A 17,704-nucleotide genomic window follows, 5' to 3' on the forward strand; every position below is an offset into this window, starting at 1 on the left:
GCAGGCCCTTGCCTAGCTCTTTGCCCTTGTACCACTCTGCCTCTAGCTCATGATGCCCTAGCCACAGTGTAAGGGCCTTTGTGTTGGTTAGGTCCTCTCTCAGACATGCTCTCCCCGACCCTCCTTTTTAAATCTTTGTATGTTTTGCATGGCTGGTTCTTCTATGGCAGTGTAACTGGTATTTCCTCAACCATCAGACCCAAAGTTGCCACCTACTCACTGACTCGCTGGGTGCCACCTCTCCCTTCTATAATACTTAGCATAGCACTTTCTATCCGTTAAGCTTACTAAGGCTGTGACATCTCCAGGCACTATAATCTCAGGGGCCCACCATCATATACATGGTCAATCATTGACCCAGATACTGTTACACAGCATATGACTGTATATCAGAACTGGGGTTTTTTTTTAATTCTTTTTAGTTGTTGATAGACATTTATTTCATTTATTTATATGTGGTGCTGAGAATCGAACCCAGTGCCTCGCACATGCCAGGCAAGTGCGCTACCACTGAGCCACGACCCCAGCCCTCAAAACTGTTTTAAGAAGGATGGTTGAGAGTGGTTTGCCCAAGTTCAGTCAGTTTCCTGTAGAAAATTTAAACAATAATAACAAAATGAAGTCTGTCTTTTATTATTTTTGTTGCTGTTACCATGTGATATCAATTCTACACAAATGACAAAGATAAAATGGTCCTCCTATCTAGCAAACCACTCCCACCACTCTCTGCCCTGCTAGGCCATTGCAAGGCATACTTTTTGAATGAGTTCCCACTGGGAATGAACATCACAAACTCCCTATCAGCATATTGGAGTTGACATCAGGCTCCTGTGGAGACCTTAGACTGTGCAGTAGGAAGATCTAAACCAAGGAACACTGTCTGGGTCCCATCCTGGCCACTGCGTGGCCAACTGAGCCCCTGATGTTGTTACTGACTTGTGGGTCACTCTTCAGAGCCCGGCCCCTCTTGCTGGTCTATTTTCTGTGGCTCCAAAAGATCAGGCTGAAAGAGATTCTGGCCCAAGTCATTCACAGTCCTAGGATCTGCCTCTTGCTCCGAATTCTAGACCAAAACCAGAACAGACCAGTGACCAGCTGCTTGCAAAGCTTCCTCTCTTGATCTTTCCCCTTCCTTGCCTCCAGCTCTCCCAGGAGAGAGATTTCATTTCTTTGATTACAGAAGAGCACCTCCAACAGTCTGGCAGACAGGGAGGGCAGCGGTGGCAAGTACAGGGCCCACCTATCTTGGTCCCAGCCCGCTCCCTAGCCTGGGGTGGATTAATTATGGAAAGTAGGAGCTAGCTTAGGCTGTGCACGGTTCTGAGGACTAAGGGCAGGGATGTAAGGAGCCTTGGCCATGTCATCAAAAGCAGGAGATGAGTGCCAAGGCCTGATGGAACTGACTGCAGCTCGGCCTCAGCCTGTCTGGACTGCCGGCCTCAGGGCTTGGGGCAGCTGGGGCCTCTGACCCTCTGTACTTGGCCTCTTTTGAGTGCTTTAAGGACACTGTTATCAGTCAGTGTGGCAGTGACACCTGGTGGCCAGTAGAGGCCAAAGCCCTCAGGCTGTGTAGGTGTAGACCTTCCTCCCAGGACCCAAAAGTCTCCCATCCTCCCAACACATTCATGGACCATTGGGGTCCATCATTCAGGATCTGGGTTGAGCCTTGCATCCTGGGGCTCTGGAGAGGTCTGAGTTGCTCCACAGACTCCCCAGAAGAAAGGGAGAGAACTTTGGGTTAGAGAGAGCTTTCAGGCCCTGCCGGGAGAGATGGCAGTATCTGGTCCTCTCCTGAGCATAGCTAATCTTGTCTCATCTCATCACTCTGTCCCCGTTCTTTTTCTTTTCCTGCAAAATCTTCTGGAGTTGAAGGCTGAATTGCTAATGCAGGAATTTCAGCCACCGATGGGCGAGGTGGGGACTGGTCTCTCTTCAGTGTCCCTCAGCTGTACCCCAGAGCCAGCTGCCTTTCTGTTCAGCTTGTGGGTTAGACCCATGGCAGTGGTTCCATGGCGTGGCCTTTGGATGCATTAATGTCCATCTGGTGCCAGGTGAACATGAGCCGCCTCATCCTCCCTGAGCAGGCAGGCCACGCCTGGGGTGTTGTTTCTGGTCTGAGGGTCACAATAAAACAAGGACAAACTCTAACTTTCACTGGAATACATTCAGAGGAGAGAAAGTTAGGCGGTGGAGGGATGTGGCAGGTTTGTTCCGTGGGTAAGAGTTAAAGGAACTGCAGTCGAATAGCAGTCGTTTCTAGGAGCCCATGATTCAGTGTCTTCCGTCTCGATGCCATCGTGGATTAGAAATGGTTCCAAAGGCAAATCTGCTGGAAGACACATTCTGACTCAGCATAGAGAAAATACTCACTGACACTGAGAGAGGAAACGGCTGCCCTGGGCAGTGGCGTGTGGCTCACGGGGCAGCTGACGTTCAGGCAGAGGCAGGATGAGCTGCTTCTCGGGGGCATGGTGGAAGGGTGGGCTGGGGCTGGAGGTATTGGTGACTTAAAACCTCCTTCCAATCTCAGTTGCCGTGGTCCAGATGGTGTGCAGTCACTGGACATGGGAAAGGCATCATAAGAGTTCAGAGCTGAAGGAGTGGGGCCGGGTCACCTCTGACCTCTGGTGGGACATTCTGCCAGTCCTTGTTTATTGGCTCTCTGATCTGAAGAGAGACTCAGAACATTTCTAGCCAGGTCTTTGCAGCCCCCACGGCTCCAAAAGCCATGCTCTCTTGAGTGCGAGGAGATCAGGACTGGGAAGGGATCTCTCATCCTGGAGGCTGTGCACGTAGGGGACACAACTGTCCCTCAGATCCCAAACATGGGCTTCAGCTTCTCTTGAGCTTGGAAGAGGTAAATTTAGGACAAACGAAAGGCCTTCCTGCTTCCCACAGCAGGGCTGACTTTAGAGAATTCGTTCCCCAGTGAGGATAAGCTGAGAATGTGAGGAGATTTGGGGCAGGTTCAGATAAAGCCACTAGTGACCAGATCCCTTAACAGACATTAAGAGAAACTGACTATTTTGGGACTGGCTTAACTTTCAGGGACATCTTTAATCACTTGAAGCTGACATTCTGACCTCGGGTGACCTGACCCTCAGTGCCCCTGTAGGACTCATGGACTGCCCCCCCTGGGACATTTCTGGTGTCCTTAGGTTATGGGAGGGGCCAGTCCAGGAGGCGAGCTGTGCCCTGCGGTCAGCAATTCCCCTCAGGAAGCGAGGTAGGAGCAGCTCATCCCTAGTTACCTCTCTGACTTTTAGAGGAAGGAAGGTGGGCGCTGGTAACTTCCAGGGAGAGTCTGGAAAGGTCCCAAGGTGCTGAAAACGTGCTGTCCCCTTTGCTCTGACTAAAACCTCGAGCCTCCTGACCACATTCCTTCCTGCTGCTTCATTCTCCCTGGGGTCCTAGACCGGGGGAGCGGGGCCTGGGGGAGCTGATCAGAATAGTTCTGTGGCGTGTCCAGCAAGGAGCTTGGCCTGGCCCTTTTCCTGGGGCCAGACCCTGGGACCCTTTCCCAATTTCCTGTCTCAGATATGCTGACCAAGCACAGGCCTTCCTCCTTGATGGGGGCAGCTGGTCCCAAGCCAACAGCTCTCAAGGGTTGAGTCACTCCACGTCTTTCCTTCCTCAGCTCTTCATCCTGCTGGGACTCAGAAGGAGCTCCCCTCTTCCAGCTGCTGAAAGCCACGGGATGGCAAATTCAAGGTGCCTTTGACAAAACCCCACAAACTCTCATCCATGGGCTTGGTTTTCCTCCCAGACCCGTGATTTCCTTTACAGTCACCTCAAGAGCTAATATTTGCTCTTTCTGAACTGACTTTTCTGTATCTGCAGGGACCTTGCCCAGCCCAGAAACTCTCGCACATGAAACTGCTGCGCCCCAGCTGACAGGAAGCTGCGCAACAATACCTTCTCCACTGGTGCATGCGATTCTAACATTACGGCTTCGTTCCTTCGGGATGAAATTTGTTACTATTTAAATGATACTCGTGATGCTCACTTTCATTCTTTGCCTAGCACTCGTTTACAAAGCACATTCATGATTTTAGGCTTCCCAACCCTTATGTGAGATGGATGGAGCTAGTAACTCTATCTGTGTTTATATATCAGCAAAGAGAATGCAAATGACTTGCCCAAAGTCGCATGCCTGCTAAGGAGGAGAGCTGGATCTTCTGGTCCCCAGTTCAGGGGGTTCTGCACATTACCATGCACCATGCTCTTGTGGTGCTGTCCTTGGAACAGGGTAAGGTAAGAATGGGCACTGCCATCCTGTGTGAAGCAAACTCTTGCTTTCCTCCTGACCAACCTGGGGAGTCTCTGAGCTTCCCCAGCTCTGTTCTGCCCCTGGCTTCTCTGATCACTAAAAGCCCCATGGATTCTACACAGGAGGATACCGGCCTCCACGGAGGGGAGCAGCCAGATCTCCTTGCCAATCCCTCACAGCCTGCCTGCGCCCGCGAGATCTCTCTGCTAAGGCCTAATAGCCCTGGGGTCTTGCTGGGCTCCAGACTGTGCAGCTAAGAAGGGCTTATCTCCTATCTCAGACATCTGAAGAACTGAAAAATGCATGAAAGAATTAATGGGAGCCTAGAGCCAGAAGAGCCTGTCCAAGTCATCTGCCTGTGACTGCTTCAGCCCTTCACAGTGTCTCTGACCAGAGTTTGTCCAGGTCCCGCTCAAACACTCCTCATCCCAGAAAGCTCCCTACTCCCCAGGCAGCCCGTGACTCCATTCAGATTTGTACTAGACTTAACTTGAGTCTTCTGCTGGAGGCCCTAGGTGCTGCCATGGCTCCCTCATTTAATCCCTACCATCTGCCATTCAGGAAACAGATTCAGAGATTATGTCATTTGCCCAAAGTCAAATGAAGAAAGATGTCATTTCCAGACTTCTCACCCTCTTATCTGTTCCACAGATCCACTTTATTCTGCCAGCATGCCCCTTAAGAGAGGTGCCCAGAAGTGGTGGCAGAACTTTCTTATGAGGACTGATCAGTCAACCCAGTGACAGACCTGTTACTCCCCCTTCGGGAGACACTGATCCACCTCCAGCCATATCAGATCTTTGACAGCAGCATCTCAGACTCACACCCTCTGAGCTCCTAGTCATTCTAGAAGCCCAGGGTTGTTTGGGGTTTTTTCTTATGTGACTATAAGGCCATTTCCCCAGTTCCTTTCTGTGTTTAGCTGGTCACAAGCACTGGACTTCACATTCTTACCTGTTTGAGTCAACCAGCTTCCTGAGAGAGACTCTGCTGCTCAGTATGACCACGGGTTCCTGCTGTGGGCTGGCTACAAGCCAGACTTTGGCAGTGACGCCAGAGTGGCCAGACTTCTGTGGAATTTGGCATCCCAGGAGGCTCTTGGTGACTGGAGACAGATCCCATGGTAGCCAAACCCCACAGGGAATAGGCCCTCAGCCCCTAGCCAACAGTAGGCTTGTGGGCGGAGCCAGAGTGTCTCAGCCTGGCAAGTGACAGTCCTTAGGGACTCTCCTCTCAGTCTCCCATAGCCCCTGAAAAGTCTTCAGTCCACAACCTCGTTGGAGCCCGGAACAGGAGAGGCTCCCTTGGCGCCATCTCGGGTGGCCAAGGCACATTCCCAGGCTCCAGCCCAAAGGACTGCCTTGGGAGTTCTTCCCCAAAGCTTTGGGAAGGACACTTTTGGGCTCAGTTGATCCTTGAGAGTCTCACATGTATATTTCTGTGGTTGAGGAGAGCTGGGGCCAGCCTTCGTGGTGTAACCCCCTCTGTGAGCTCATCCTGTGAGTGGCTGGAGTTCTCTCAATAAAATTCATCTATGGAATTTAGAAGTTTCTTTCTGGACCCATAGTCTCTCAGGGTTAGAAGGACCTTTCCTGTTTATTAGATTAAATAAATAAATTTCATATTAAATAGATGTATCTTCTTTTCTACAATATCTTTGTCAGGTCATTCTCCAGCTGTGCATGAACACATCTACCTCCTAACATAGCCTGTTCCGTTTTTTACAAGAGTGAAAGTCTGCCTCTCTGGAACTGTGGTTCATTGGCCCTGGTTCTACTTTCCTGCTGTGTGGTTTTCTGTAACCCTCTCTGAAGTTTTCTTGGAGGGTAATGGTATAAACTCATCTTAACCAGAGTCTGAGGCGATTCATTGGTAGCCATCAGTAATACCTGAAATGATGCCCCGGGGGAAGGAGGCTGGCGAGAACTTGTCTAGCTGGTGGAGACAAGCTGTATGACTTTTGCTATTCAATAATTGAGTGTCCATCTCAGGCAGGCAGAAGCTGTCACGTGGATGGCATGGCAAGGTCAGGACTAGCAGGAGCAGGCCCATTTAGGACATAAACAAGAGTAAAGTCTAGCTGGGCGCAGTGGCACACGCCTGTAATCACAGTGGCTCGGGAGGCTGAGGCAGGAGGATTACAAGTTCAAAGCCAGCCTCAGCAACTTAGCAAGGCCCTAAGCAACTCAGCAAGATCCTGTCTCTAAACAAAATATTAAAAAGGGCTGGGGATGTGACTCAGTGCTTAAATGCCCCTGGGCTCAATCCCCAGTACCAAAAGAAGAAGAAGAAGAAGCAGAGAGAAGTTTCGAAAGTTTGATTCCAACCATGCCGAAGCAATTAGGGATGCTGATAAAAGAGTTATCTACCTCATGGAACCTTTGCAAGGTATACGGGAGATAGTGCATAAAAATAGCCCCATGTTCCCAGGCATGCAGTAAGCACCCAGGAAGTGTGAGCTCTAAGTCACTTAGAGAAGCTAAGTAGCACAGCTAGGGAAGGGGTTTAGGAGGATGAGAGGTAGCCATGGAGATGCAGGATTGGAGAGAGAAGGGTTAGAAGAATTAAGAGACTTTCTAGTCTCAGAAAGAACTGAAACAGGCCTGACCATCTTGGTAAACAAAAGATGGTGAATCTTAGATGCCAGGAGGGGATAACTTCGGAGCCTTGATGGCTGGCTGGACAGAGTCATCTCCACGTGGCAAGCTGGATGCGGGTATCTCAGGATCAGGGCTCAGGCACAGTCTCACAGACCCCACGAGACTGTTTGGAAGAAAGGAAAAGCCGTGCGGTGTTCTTGCTGTGACTTTCAAGTAGCTGGGGGTTACAGGGAGGATGGGTACTCTCTGCTGTCATGACCAAGGACATTTGAGATGTCTCTGCCTGTTACGATCCCGAATCCTCTTGTTAGAACAGTTGGAGATAATGCTGTTGTCAACAAAGCTGTGACTCTGGGAAGGGTAACACTTCTACTTGGTCATAAGTCTGAAAACAGGCCCTAATAAGCGGGAGGTGAGATAGATGGCCAGAATCAAGGCCCAGGGGAAAGAGGGAACATGGAGAAATGGCGTTAATGTGGGAGTAGAGCTGGGGGCCTGTCACAAGGGGAGAGGAGCACTGAAAAGAGGAAGTGGGAGAATGCCGAAGATATACTTAGCTTGCTTCACAGCCCTGCCTCGGAAGCCCCCTGTTTGACGTCACTGTCAGCCCACTTGGCAGGCCTTAGGCTTTGAGAGTGCTTCCCCTGTGCTCAAGTCAAGCTCCAAGTGCTCACTGCCCTTCATCCAGATGTTAGTCTTTGATCCTGTCAAGGCATAATCAGAATCACAGCTGGAAAGAGAGGAAGCATGGCAGCAGAGCCATGTTGTTGGGCAAAGTGTCCTTTTTGCTGTGTGAGAGGGGAAGACAGCTTGGCCTTGAGCACTTTACGAGCATTAATGTTATTGCTTCCTTTTAAGGAAGGAGGGTTCTGGGAAAAAAATGGCTGCCTCCTCCTCTCTGTGGTCCATCCCTGCCCAAAGAGTAGATAGGACCCTGATTCGGCCCCAGAACTGATCCCACCCCAGAATCCACTCCAGCAGTGAGCCATGGCTGAGTTAGTCACCTGGCCCAGCCACCACTCCCCCTGCCCCTGGAGCCACCAACCCTGTGTCTGGAGCTGGGTGCTGAAACTCCCTGCATCTGGACACCAGGCAGGTGCCAGAGAAGAACACAGGTGATCGTGCAAGACCCAAAGCTTCTAGAAAGGAGCAAGCCTAAAGAAAAGCAAAGGAAAAAGAGGTTGAGGACCCTCGGGCTCGGGTGTCAAGGTGGTCCCACGCACAAGGCCCAGAGGCTCGGGGTCCCTCCCAGGTGTTCCTGGAACAGCACAAACTCATGACCCCTCCCACCGGGTGCTGTTGCAGCCTTGCCAAGGAGCCACAGGGGTTTCTCTTTGGAATTTGCTTGGAGTGTTTTGTTTTTATCTCTTTTGCATTTTTGTCTTCCAGAGTGGAACCCTTAAGGATCCGGATTCGAGCAAGACCCCACCTCAGCGGCCACCCCCGCAAGGTTGTTTACAGTATATTCTCGACTGTAATGGCATTGCAGTAGGGCCAAAACAAGTCCAAGCCTCTTAAAGTGATCGGTAGTTTAATTTTTCAAAAGCAGAAAATCTTAAGCCAAAAAAAACAAATAAAACAAAACATAAAAAAAAAGAAAAAGAAAGAAAGGAAAGTAGGGGAGGGGAGAACAGCCCTCCGCTTGGTCGGTGCCTGTTGCTGCGTTCTGTTCTCAGTGCTGACTGGACTGTGTTTTTCCTATGCAGTGTCCGCTCCTCTGTCTGGTTCTTGACCTGTTCCTGTTCGTGCTTGTGACGCTCACTTAACGTTTCTCTGTATAACTTTGTGATTCCAGGGCTGTTTGTCAACAGTGTACAAAAGAATCGTGCCTCTCCCAAGTCCAGTGGGACTCTACCTTACGGGCGGGTTTGCTAGTGTTTTTTAAAGTATTAGATGATGCCGGGTGAGCTAGGCGCATGGAGGATGGACAGGGGAGAAACAGGCCACAGGAATAAAACCCAGCTCCCCCGTCTCCTCCCACAGGCTCAGACTAACACCCCTCCCACTGACCTCCATGAGTGTGGTTGGGATCCTCAGTGAACTGTGCTTTCGCTTCCTTTCTGCATGTCTAGGGTAAATAGAACTTTTAAGAGATTTTTCAAGATCTGATTTCCATAGCTTCATCCGTTGAATTTGAAGGCATCCACCTTTTTCCTCCATTTGCTAAAATTTGGTGCCGTTTTTGAGTTTATGTGAATAGGCTGGCTTGTGCCTGTAGAGCTCTTGTGTTTTTAGTGATGAAATACAAAGAACAAGCTACTTCCAGGAATGTGTTCTGTATTTTACATCCCAGTGTACCCTTCGTTTTGATGATGAACTCATGAGAGTAAACAGAAACAAAACAAAACAAAAACAGGGCCGCCGATGTGCAATATCCAAGTGAACTCGTGTTTTCCGTGTGTTGATCTCAGACCCCCCAAAGTCGTTCCTTCCTTGTTGCTGTTTCTGAACCAGCCATACGTGCATTTTTTCTGGTGCCAGGGCTGTTTTGTGTTCCCCAAAGCTTGACCTACGTTCAGAGATGATTCTTCAGCAATGTTGGAGAGAGAATGCAGGGAGCTACTAAAATTCTGGGAAGGGTTTGCCCATTCCTGAGGCGTGGTGATGTGACACCAAACGTAGACACCCTGCGTCACCCCAGTGGGTGAGTTACACTGCCCACGGAACTCGGAGGTTGATGCCAGCTTTAGTTCTCAGCTGCTGCTATAGCCTGCCAGGGGCCTGGGAATGCAGAGCTTTCTGGAAGGAGCTGTCTCCCATGTAGCTTGTGTGTGTGTGTTGGACAGAGGCTTCGCAGCTGGAAGAGCCCTCCCAGTTGGTCCCTTTGCCCGCAGCAGGAAGCATCTGGACAGATGATGCGGCAGTTCATTAAACCAGGACTCGGAATCAGTGCCTCGTCTTGCCATCTCCGGGCAGGGCTGGGAACGGGTACCAAGTGGCCTTCTCTAGCACCGTGGCCCTGGGGAGTTGGTGCCAGCAGTTTGCCTTTTACAAGAAATGCTTCTGGCTCTACTTTGACAATCCCTCGCACCTCTGTACCGACTTGGCTCCATTCTAGTCGACCAGGTCTGAGGAGTCAGCAGGGTTGGCAGCATAGATCCTGAGGGACATGTCAAGGGGCACATGCCCTGGTTCTCCTTTGGCAAAATCCGAGGCCATAGAGAAATGCACAGAGTGTGAATGTTCTTGCCTGTGATCCCTCCCTTGGATGATGGTGGTAGTCAGTCTGTTGTAAATATATACATACACGCACATGTGCACTCGCAGGTGGGTTGCTTAAGAATCAGGTCCTTAAATACCTCCCAATCTGATGAAATGGTAGACAGTAACATTTCCCAGAATGGAGGAACGCATTTATTTTTGTTTTTCGAATATTTTTTGTCCAAGCAGTGAGCTGATGGTGGTGTTGCTTCTCTGCATGTTATCAGTGTGTACATCCAGGTGCTTTTCATGTGACATTCAGTGAGCCACAAATACAAAGTTGCCATTTGAATTCAGTCAGGCTACAAAGGTGGGGTCAGCCGCGGCCTCTGAGGCAGGGAGAAACCGATCAGGGCTCCCGCTGCCAAACGCAAGCAGAGCGTATCACCTGACTGTCATGTGCCCTCAGGCAGCATGCTAAGGGACAACTCTGTGGCCTGAGGGACATCTGTGTCACAGTGTAGGATTGCCGTTCAGGTGTTTTGTACACATTTCTGATGTTGTCCCCCACTCCCCCCTTTTTTTTGTACTGATCCAGCTGGGAGACCCTCAGCCAATGCTGGAGTGTGATTGAAGTACCTCTCTCTTTTGTGACTCTCTTGTACAGCTTAATGTGCAATAAAGGAAAAGTTATATCTGTCTTCAGTGTTAAGTTGTAAAGTTTCTGGCTATTCACCTCTCTGTACAGTGGGAAAGCACGCAGGGTTCTGGAACAAGAGGCTGAGCTCTCAACCTGAATGACTTTACAAGAAAATCCTAATACAGATGATGTGAAGCTTGGGGAGACACAAGAGCTGATTGACGTGGAATAATCTTCTAATCTGTCATCCTCCATAGTTACTTGACTTTGAACTGTGAACTTCTTAAACATGCAGAATTTCATGTATTTATGTATGTACCTATTTATGTGTAACTAACCCTGATATTCATTGGTTAAGATGATAAAGGGGGACCTGTGGCCTGTCCTAGGGGAGCCAACTTACAGTCATGAGGGCACAGTGGCATAGACACACGGTCCTGCCTCCCCAGAACCCGAGGGTTCCGGTGTTTCTAGAAAACTAAGTACGAATACAACTCTCAGCTCCTGTTGAGTTTCTGTAAGCTCACTGTTTCCAGCCAGCCCATGGGATTGAGGCCAAAAGCTGGATCTTCCAGGCCAGTCGAGCATCATTTCCACTAGTTTCCATGTGCTTGTGGGGTCATCTTTTGACTTCTGAGTGTAGGGACCCTTCCCACTCTTCAGCCAAATCTGGGCAAACTGGTTCTACCCTTATCTCCCATCAACCCCAGAGGAAGAAGGGATTTTTTCCTTTCAAGGCTACTGGATGGTTGTGTGTTTCATGCTGGGAGAAAGGTATACTGGTTCTTTAAAGAGGGGGCTTCTTGCAAGATGGTGCCTACAAGAATCCCCAGGGGACAATGGGGTTCAACTTTCTTCACACACTTGAAAGCCCCCAGAGGATGACAATGAGAGGAAAGAGTGTCTGAGAAGAAAGGACTGATCCTAGATGTGGGAGTTAGGGGTACAGTTTTGAAGCCCAAGTGTGACCCACACAGGCTTGGAGCTGGACCCAGGGCAGCCCAGTGATGCCAGATGCCAGTCTGTGATGATCAGTGATGACCCTAAAGCCCAATTCCTTTTGAAGAAATTTCTCATCCGTTATCTTCAAAACACTATCATCTGCTGGGCGCAGTGGTGCACGCCCATAATCCCAGTGGCATGGGAGGCTGAGACAGGAGGATCGCAAATTCAAAGCCAGCCTCGGCCTCAGTGAGGTGCTAAGTAACTCAGTGAGACCTTGTCTCTAAATAAAATATATAAAAGGGCTGGGGATGTGTCTCAGTGGTTGAGTGCCCCTGAGGTCAATCCCTGGTACCCCCCATTCCTCCCCCCCCCCCAAAAAAAAAACAACACTATCATCTTAAAAGATTCAGGACTTATTGTTTAATGGTTTCAAGGTTGGGAAAACCAAGACCCAGAGAAGCTTGGCGATTTGCTCAGGGAGTCGCTGATAACTCTTTCTTGGGTTTTCTGAATTCCTGTCTGGTGCTCCTCCCCTCGGCCCTCTCCTGCATCTGACGTAGAGACTTTGGGAGTTCTGAGGAGTGGGATGGGGTCTGTCTGGCCTGGGACCTTCTGTAAGAGAGCTTACCTGTGTCTGGGGCCCGGTCACCCCGGCTTTCTTCCCTGTCCTCCTGATTTCTGCCGTGACTCAGTTGCCATGTCTCTGAGGAGGAGCACGCAGTGATGACATACAAGGGCAGGGACTCCCTTTGGAGCCCTCGAGAGCCTGGGGTGGCTTCTCAGAGTAGAACTTATGTCCCTTTGGTACTTAACCACACCCTTTGAGACATAGATTCTACGGAGGAAACCCTTTGAAATGGTTAAATTATGAAGTTTTTCTTGTACTGAACCTAGGGGGCCCTGGGCAACCCCAAGGAACGCAGCCCCCAGGCAGAGTGCTGCCACCACGCCGGCTCCCCCCTGGACCATCACTGCCACCTTCCTCTTCCTCCTCCTCTTCCTCCTCCTCGGCTCCTCAGCGGCCGGGCGGCCCCACCGCCACCCACGGAGATGCACCCTCCAGCGGCAACTCCCTGGCCGAGGCCCAGCCACCCCCGGCCGCTCGTCCGCAGAAGCCCCAGCCTCACCCACAGCTCAAGTAAGAGACCAGCAGCAGCTCCTCCCTCCCCTTCTTCCTGCCCCTCCTCCTGGGCTCCAGAGCTGCTAGAAAGTTCCTTCAAGCAGGGCTCCTCCTACACATATTTTATTTTATTTTTTTGCTGGTGTTTGTGTTTGTATTCTAGTGTTGGGTTTTTTTTTTGTTGTTGTTGTTGTTTAGGGTGAGGGGAATGTTTGGGGTTGACTAGGGAGGGGTGGGAAGTAGGATATGACAGTCTAAGGTCTAGCTAGAAGCTCACAGCCACCCCGCTTTCTTGCTGGGGAGTGGCACTGCTCCTGCACAATTATGAAGTTTTTCTTGTACTGAACCTAGGGGGGCCCTGGGCAACCCCAAGGAACGCAGCCCCGAGGCAGAGTGTTGCCTAGGGTTTTGGTTATCTTTTTTTTTTTTTAAACCCATCTCTCACTCTCTTTTCTATTTCTTTTCTCTGTGTGCATCTCTCACCTTCTAAAAATATACATATCTTTTTTCTTTTTGGTTTTACACTCTTTCCTGCCTGTGACTCACAGTCCGGGGTGTACAATCAGCAGAGCGGTCCAGAAGGAAGAGGAGAAAGTAGTTAACCCCAGTCCACTTGACCTTCAACTCTGTCCAAAGTAGATGTGGGCAGTGGAGGAGTTCCCAGATAGAGGTCCCCAGGAGGCCCTCTTGGGTTCCCTTATTCCCAGCTCTCAACCTGGAAGGCCCCTCCACAGTGTGCTGTGACACAAGAAAGCACTGGGGACCCCTTGGAAATAGCAGAGCTGACCTTGGGAAAGGTGTCAGTTCCTCCTACTACTCCCCGAGAATAAGACACACCGCTGATTGCTGTCGCCCTAAGAGGATAGGAGGGACCCACCCAGGCTTCTCAGATCCAATAAATCTATCTATAGGAAGGGAGGGAGAAAAGGAGGCTTCAGATTTTCAGGGTTCTAGTGAGCCACTTGGAAACCACCTAGTCATCACACAGATGAGAAAACCTTGCTTAAGGAGAGATTCAATGGATTTTCTTTTTTTTCACATTTATTTTGTTCATTTGTTTTTACATGGTGCTGAGGACCGAACCCAGGACCTCACACATGCTAGACGAGCGCTCTACCGCTGAGCCACAATCCCAGCCTTGGATTTCCTTTTTCAAAGCCACTCCTCTAGTTAGTGCAGAGCCAGCGTTAGGGCTCCGGGGTCCAGATGCTCAGTTGCTCTGGGCCTTCCCATCCCAGGTGAGGGGAAGGGCACTACCGGCTCCTCTCCCCAGCACCAGCCGGTGGCACCTCCTATATTTTGCCTGCCTCTGTACCTTCTTGCTGGTGTTGAGTTTCCAATCTCTCCCGCCTTTCCAAGAGCCAGCCCTGCCCCCGCCTGAGGGCAGATCTTTAGGCCATCACCGCCTCGGGGCTGAAGCTGTCAAATAGAGCCAGTGACTGATGACAAGCTGGAGGCCTATACCTGGTGCCCTCTGCCTGTTGGGGCCAGCGTGCTGGGGCTTGTCCCCAGCCCTAATGAAAGGCAGGCCATCTGTTCACAGCAGGAGGAGAGCCTGCTACAAGTCCTACAGAAGCAGTTTTCCTGCATTTAGGAGAGGACACCAGGAGGAGAGTTCTGGAGCTGGAAATCAACAGGAAAGGGATTTGGTGCAAGTCAAGGAGGAGACAAGCCAGGACCCTAGAAAAGCCAGAACTGCTGTCCCCTTCAAGACTGTGGGCTTGACCTGCTCGTGGCCTCCTACCTTCACGGTTATTTTCCTTTGGATCACTCACTGGTCTCCAAAGGGAAAAACAGGTCCCTAAAATGTGGTGGTTCTGTTTTTTTCATTAGCAGACTGCCTAGTAATCATGTCCTGATACATATCTCTTGCTCCTCCATGCCCTGAGCCCCACAGACCTCATATCTGGGCTGAGAGACTTGCAGGGGTGACCACGCCCACTTTAAGAACAGGAAAATGGAGCCATTAGAGGTTTTGGCCAAGACAAAAGGTTCCTTTAGAGTCTGACAATAGAGAGGAAAGAACCAAGAGGGCCTAGGTATCATTGGACCCGACATGTTCATGTCACAAGTGAAAACCCAAGTGTCACATGATTTGCCCAAGATCAGGCACGAGTGAGTGACAGAACCAAGACTTGGAACCAGAATCTTCCGATGCCAAATCCACCACTTGGCAGCTGCTGGAAAGGCAAAGGCGAGAGCCCACAGGCCCCTGCTCTCTTGTCTTTTAGTAGAGGAGCAGGGTGTGAGGTTCCTGGATTAGCGCTTTCCAAGTTGGGGGCCTCTGAAATTTATCCCTCAGTCCCTTTAGCATTCAACAGAAGCAACAGGGCTGGGGACACAGAGGACAGTGCCTGTCCAGCCTGCAGGAGGCCTGTGCTGCAAGAAAGGAAAATTTTTAAAAAATAAAAGCTTTTGAGCCACCCCATCTTCTTCCTCCCCGTCTCTCTTTCCCCCCTTCTCTCTCCTTCTCCTGCTGCCCCGTCCTTTCCTATCTCAGCAGCACCTAAGGTGAGGAGGTAGCATGAGCGGTAGCACATGCCACCCGTGGCCCTGGTAGCACAGCCACCCGTGGCCTCCCTGGGGTGGGAGTGGGGGCTCCGGTTGTGTGTCCTTCCCTGCCTCGCTGGAACCCCACCCTCTCACCTTCTCTCTGGTTTTTATCTTCAAGCAAGTCGCAGTCCCTGACAAATGCCTTCAGCCTCTCTGAGTCCTCCTTCTTCCGGTCTTCAACCAGTGAGGATGCCCAAGCGGAGACCATCCGGAGCTTGAGGAAGTCCTTTGCCGGCCTCTTTTCAGATTAGCTCTGCAGACACATGGGGGCACCCGACCCAGCCAGGAAAGGCACCCAGACATTCACCAACAACGGTCAGCCACGCTTGGTGGCCGTGTCCCCTGACTTTGACGTGTGTGGCCCCCTTCCTCTGCTCCGTCGTGCTCAGTGATGTTGTGCAGCCCAGAAAGGACCATGTGACAGACTCAGGGCAGGTGCCTACCCAGAGAGGAAAGAGCTGCTCCCCTGTAGTCGTGAGAGCTTCCTCCCGTAGTCGTCACTGTGCGTTTCGTGGCCTTGTTGTGACAGCGCCATTGTGTCTTCTTTCCGTGAAGCCAGATTCACTCTAACTGAGGACTCCTGACAGCTTCCCCAGCTCCTAGGCAGTGCGAAGCATGCCCCCTCGTAGCCCGTGCCACCTGTGTGGGAAGTGTGAGCTTACCTAGATGTCCCATTGGCTCTGTGTTTTAAGAACCTTCCCGATTCCTTGTCACACAACTCCCCCCACGATCCTTAAGCTGCTGTGGTGGCAAAGCACCTTAAAAGTCTGTGACATTCCAGAAAACTAGATCTGCAGTGTCCTCTCTGGAGACTGTTTCTTTCTTATGAGTGCAGTGACCTTGAACTCCAAAGCTACACCATAGAGGAGAATGCATGCCACTATTAACAGCAGTCTGCCCAGTTTTGTGTTCCTCCCCTAATAAATGTCAGACCTTTGGTGTAATAAAAGCAGCAACGTTCACCAGCATTTGATTCAGCCATGAGGTCTCCCCTGGGCCGCCCTTCAGGCTGAGAGAGCATATGAGAGGCACGCGCGTGTGTGTTTGTGAGTGTAGGCAATGAAAACCCAGGAGGGTGAGGCTGCTTGTGAGTGTGCGTGGGCGTGACTGTAGGTACACACGAGTGGCTGCAAGGATGTGTCCATCCTTAACACGCCACTTAACACTGGGCCTCCAACACACCCCAGCAAATCAGCCTCCTCCAAGACAGGAGGCCTTCCTACGGCAACTCAGCCTTTCAATAAACCATTTCCATAAGCACAGCACCCCTGCTCCTGTATGAGGCAGGTGAGACCCACTTTTCTGGTCTACTGAGCTCCTCAGCTAATGGCCATGTGGTGGTGCCAACATCAATGGACCGAGCTGCTCTGATGGACAGGGTCCCACACAGGCATCCTGGAGAGGCCCGGAGTGGGGGTGGGCTCCAAGGGATTGTGCTGTGGCTTCTTCCTGACTCCTTGATGCTCAAGTGTGTTCCCAAAGGCCACAGATGCTCTGAAGATCAATGCACGTTGGCACTGATAAAAACAAATCTATTCACATCGTATCTAATTTCCTGCGCAAGATACCCATCCAAGTCAACAAGATAACACTCCTCCAAATGCCGCCATCACGCCAACCCTCCTCCCAAGCTGTAGATACTAACCAGTCAGAGGTGAATTTCCTTTCTAAGTCACACTCATCCCATGTTTTCCAGGATTAAGGATTGAGATGTGCAAAACAGGAAGTGGAGGCCTCCCTTGAGTGGCACCTGAGCCGAGGTAGCCCTCACACCCGTAACTAGGGCACCAACCAATCAAAAGGTGGGGCATGGTGAGGCTCAAGGTAATTGATCTGCAGGGTTCCTTCTAGTTCCAGCGACAACAGGGGCAGGAACGTGTCCTTCTGCCCTCTTCTGTGGCTGGCTGAGTTGAACACAGGATGAGACAAAAAGAAATGCTTTTTTTCTTTTTTTTTTTTTTTTTTTTTTTTTGAGCTCTGGGGATGGAACCCAGGGCCTCACTCATGCTAAGCCCGCGCTCTATCTACCTCTGAGTTACATCCCTACCCCAGCATACGCATTTTATTTAACATTCTTACACACACACAGGAGTCTTCTTAAGAAAAGCGAAGGCCTGAACAAGCTGTTAGGCCCAAAACATAGGCCAGATTCAACAAAGAATGATAAATTATGATGAGATAAGACAAAGGAGTCCGAGCAAATGCCAATAAATTGTGAGAAAGTCACTAGAAAATTAACGGAAGAGAAGTTACAGATCTCAGGAAGGTTTTGTTTGTACAGATCCATCCCTGCGTCAATCCCCTGTCTCTGGTGCTAGGAATGTTCTCTTCCATCTTGTGTCGGTTGAGGGTGAGACACCTTCCATGCGAGAAGTTTTAGATTATGCTTCAGGCACAAAGAGGGTCAGAGAATCCTCCCTATCTCTGTCATTGCT

General features: G+C 50.5%; 1 protein-coding gene across 1 annotated transcript in view; it reads left to right on the forward strand.

Moving 5' to 3' along the window:
• Syn2 (synapsin II) overlaps window positions 1-15,520 on the forward strand; it is a 146,279-nt gene extending 130,759 nt beyond the window's left edge. Inside the window, exons 11-13 of the mRNA XM_026383057.2 lie at window positions 8,260-8,320; window positions 12,491-12,734; window positions 15,388-15,520. Coding sequence (XP_026238842.1) covers window positions 8,260-8,320; window positions 12,491-12,734; window positions 15,388-15,520 — 438 coding nt within the window. The remainder of the gene's footprint in view (window positions 1-8,259; window positions 8,321-12,490; window positions 12,735-15,387) is intronic.
• The last annotated feature ends 2,184 nt before the right edge of the window (window positions 15,521-17,704 follow it).

Source organism: Urocitellus parryii, chromosome 16, assembly GCF_045843805.1.
Source record: "Urocitellus parryii isolate mUroPar1 chromosome 16, mUroPar1.hap1, whole genome shotgun sequence".
NCBI lineage: Eukaryota > Metazoa > Chordata > Mammalia > Rodentia > Sciuridae > Urocitellus > Urocitellus parryii.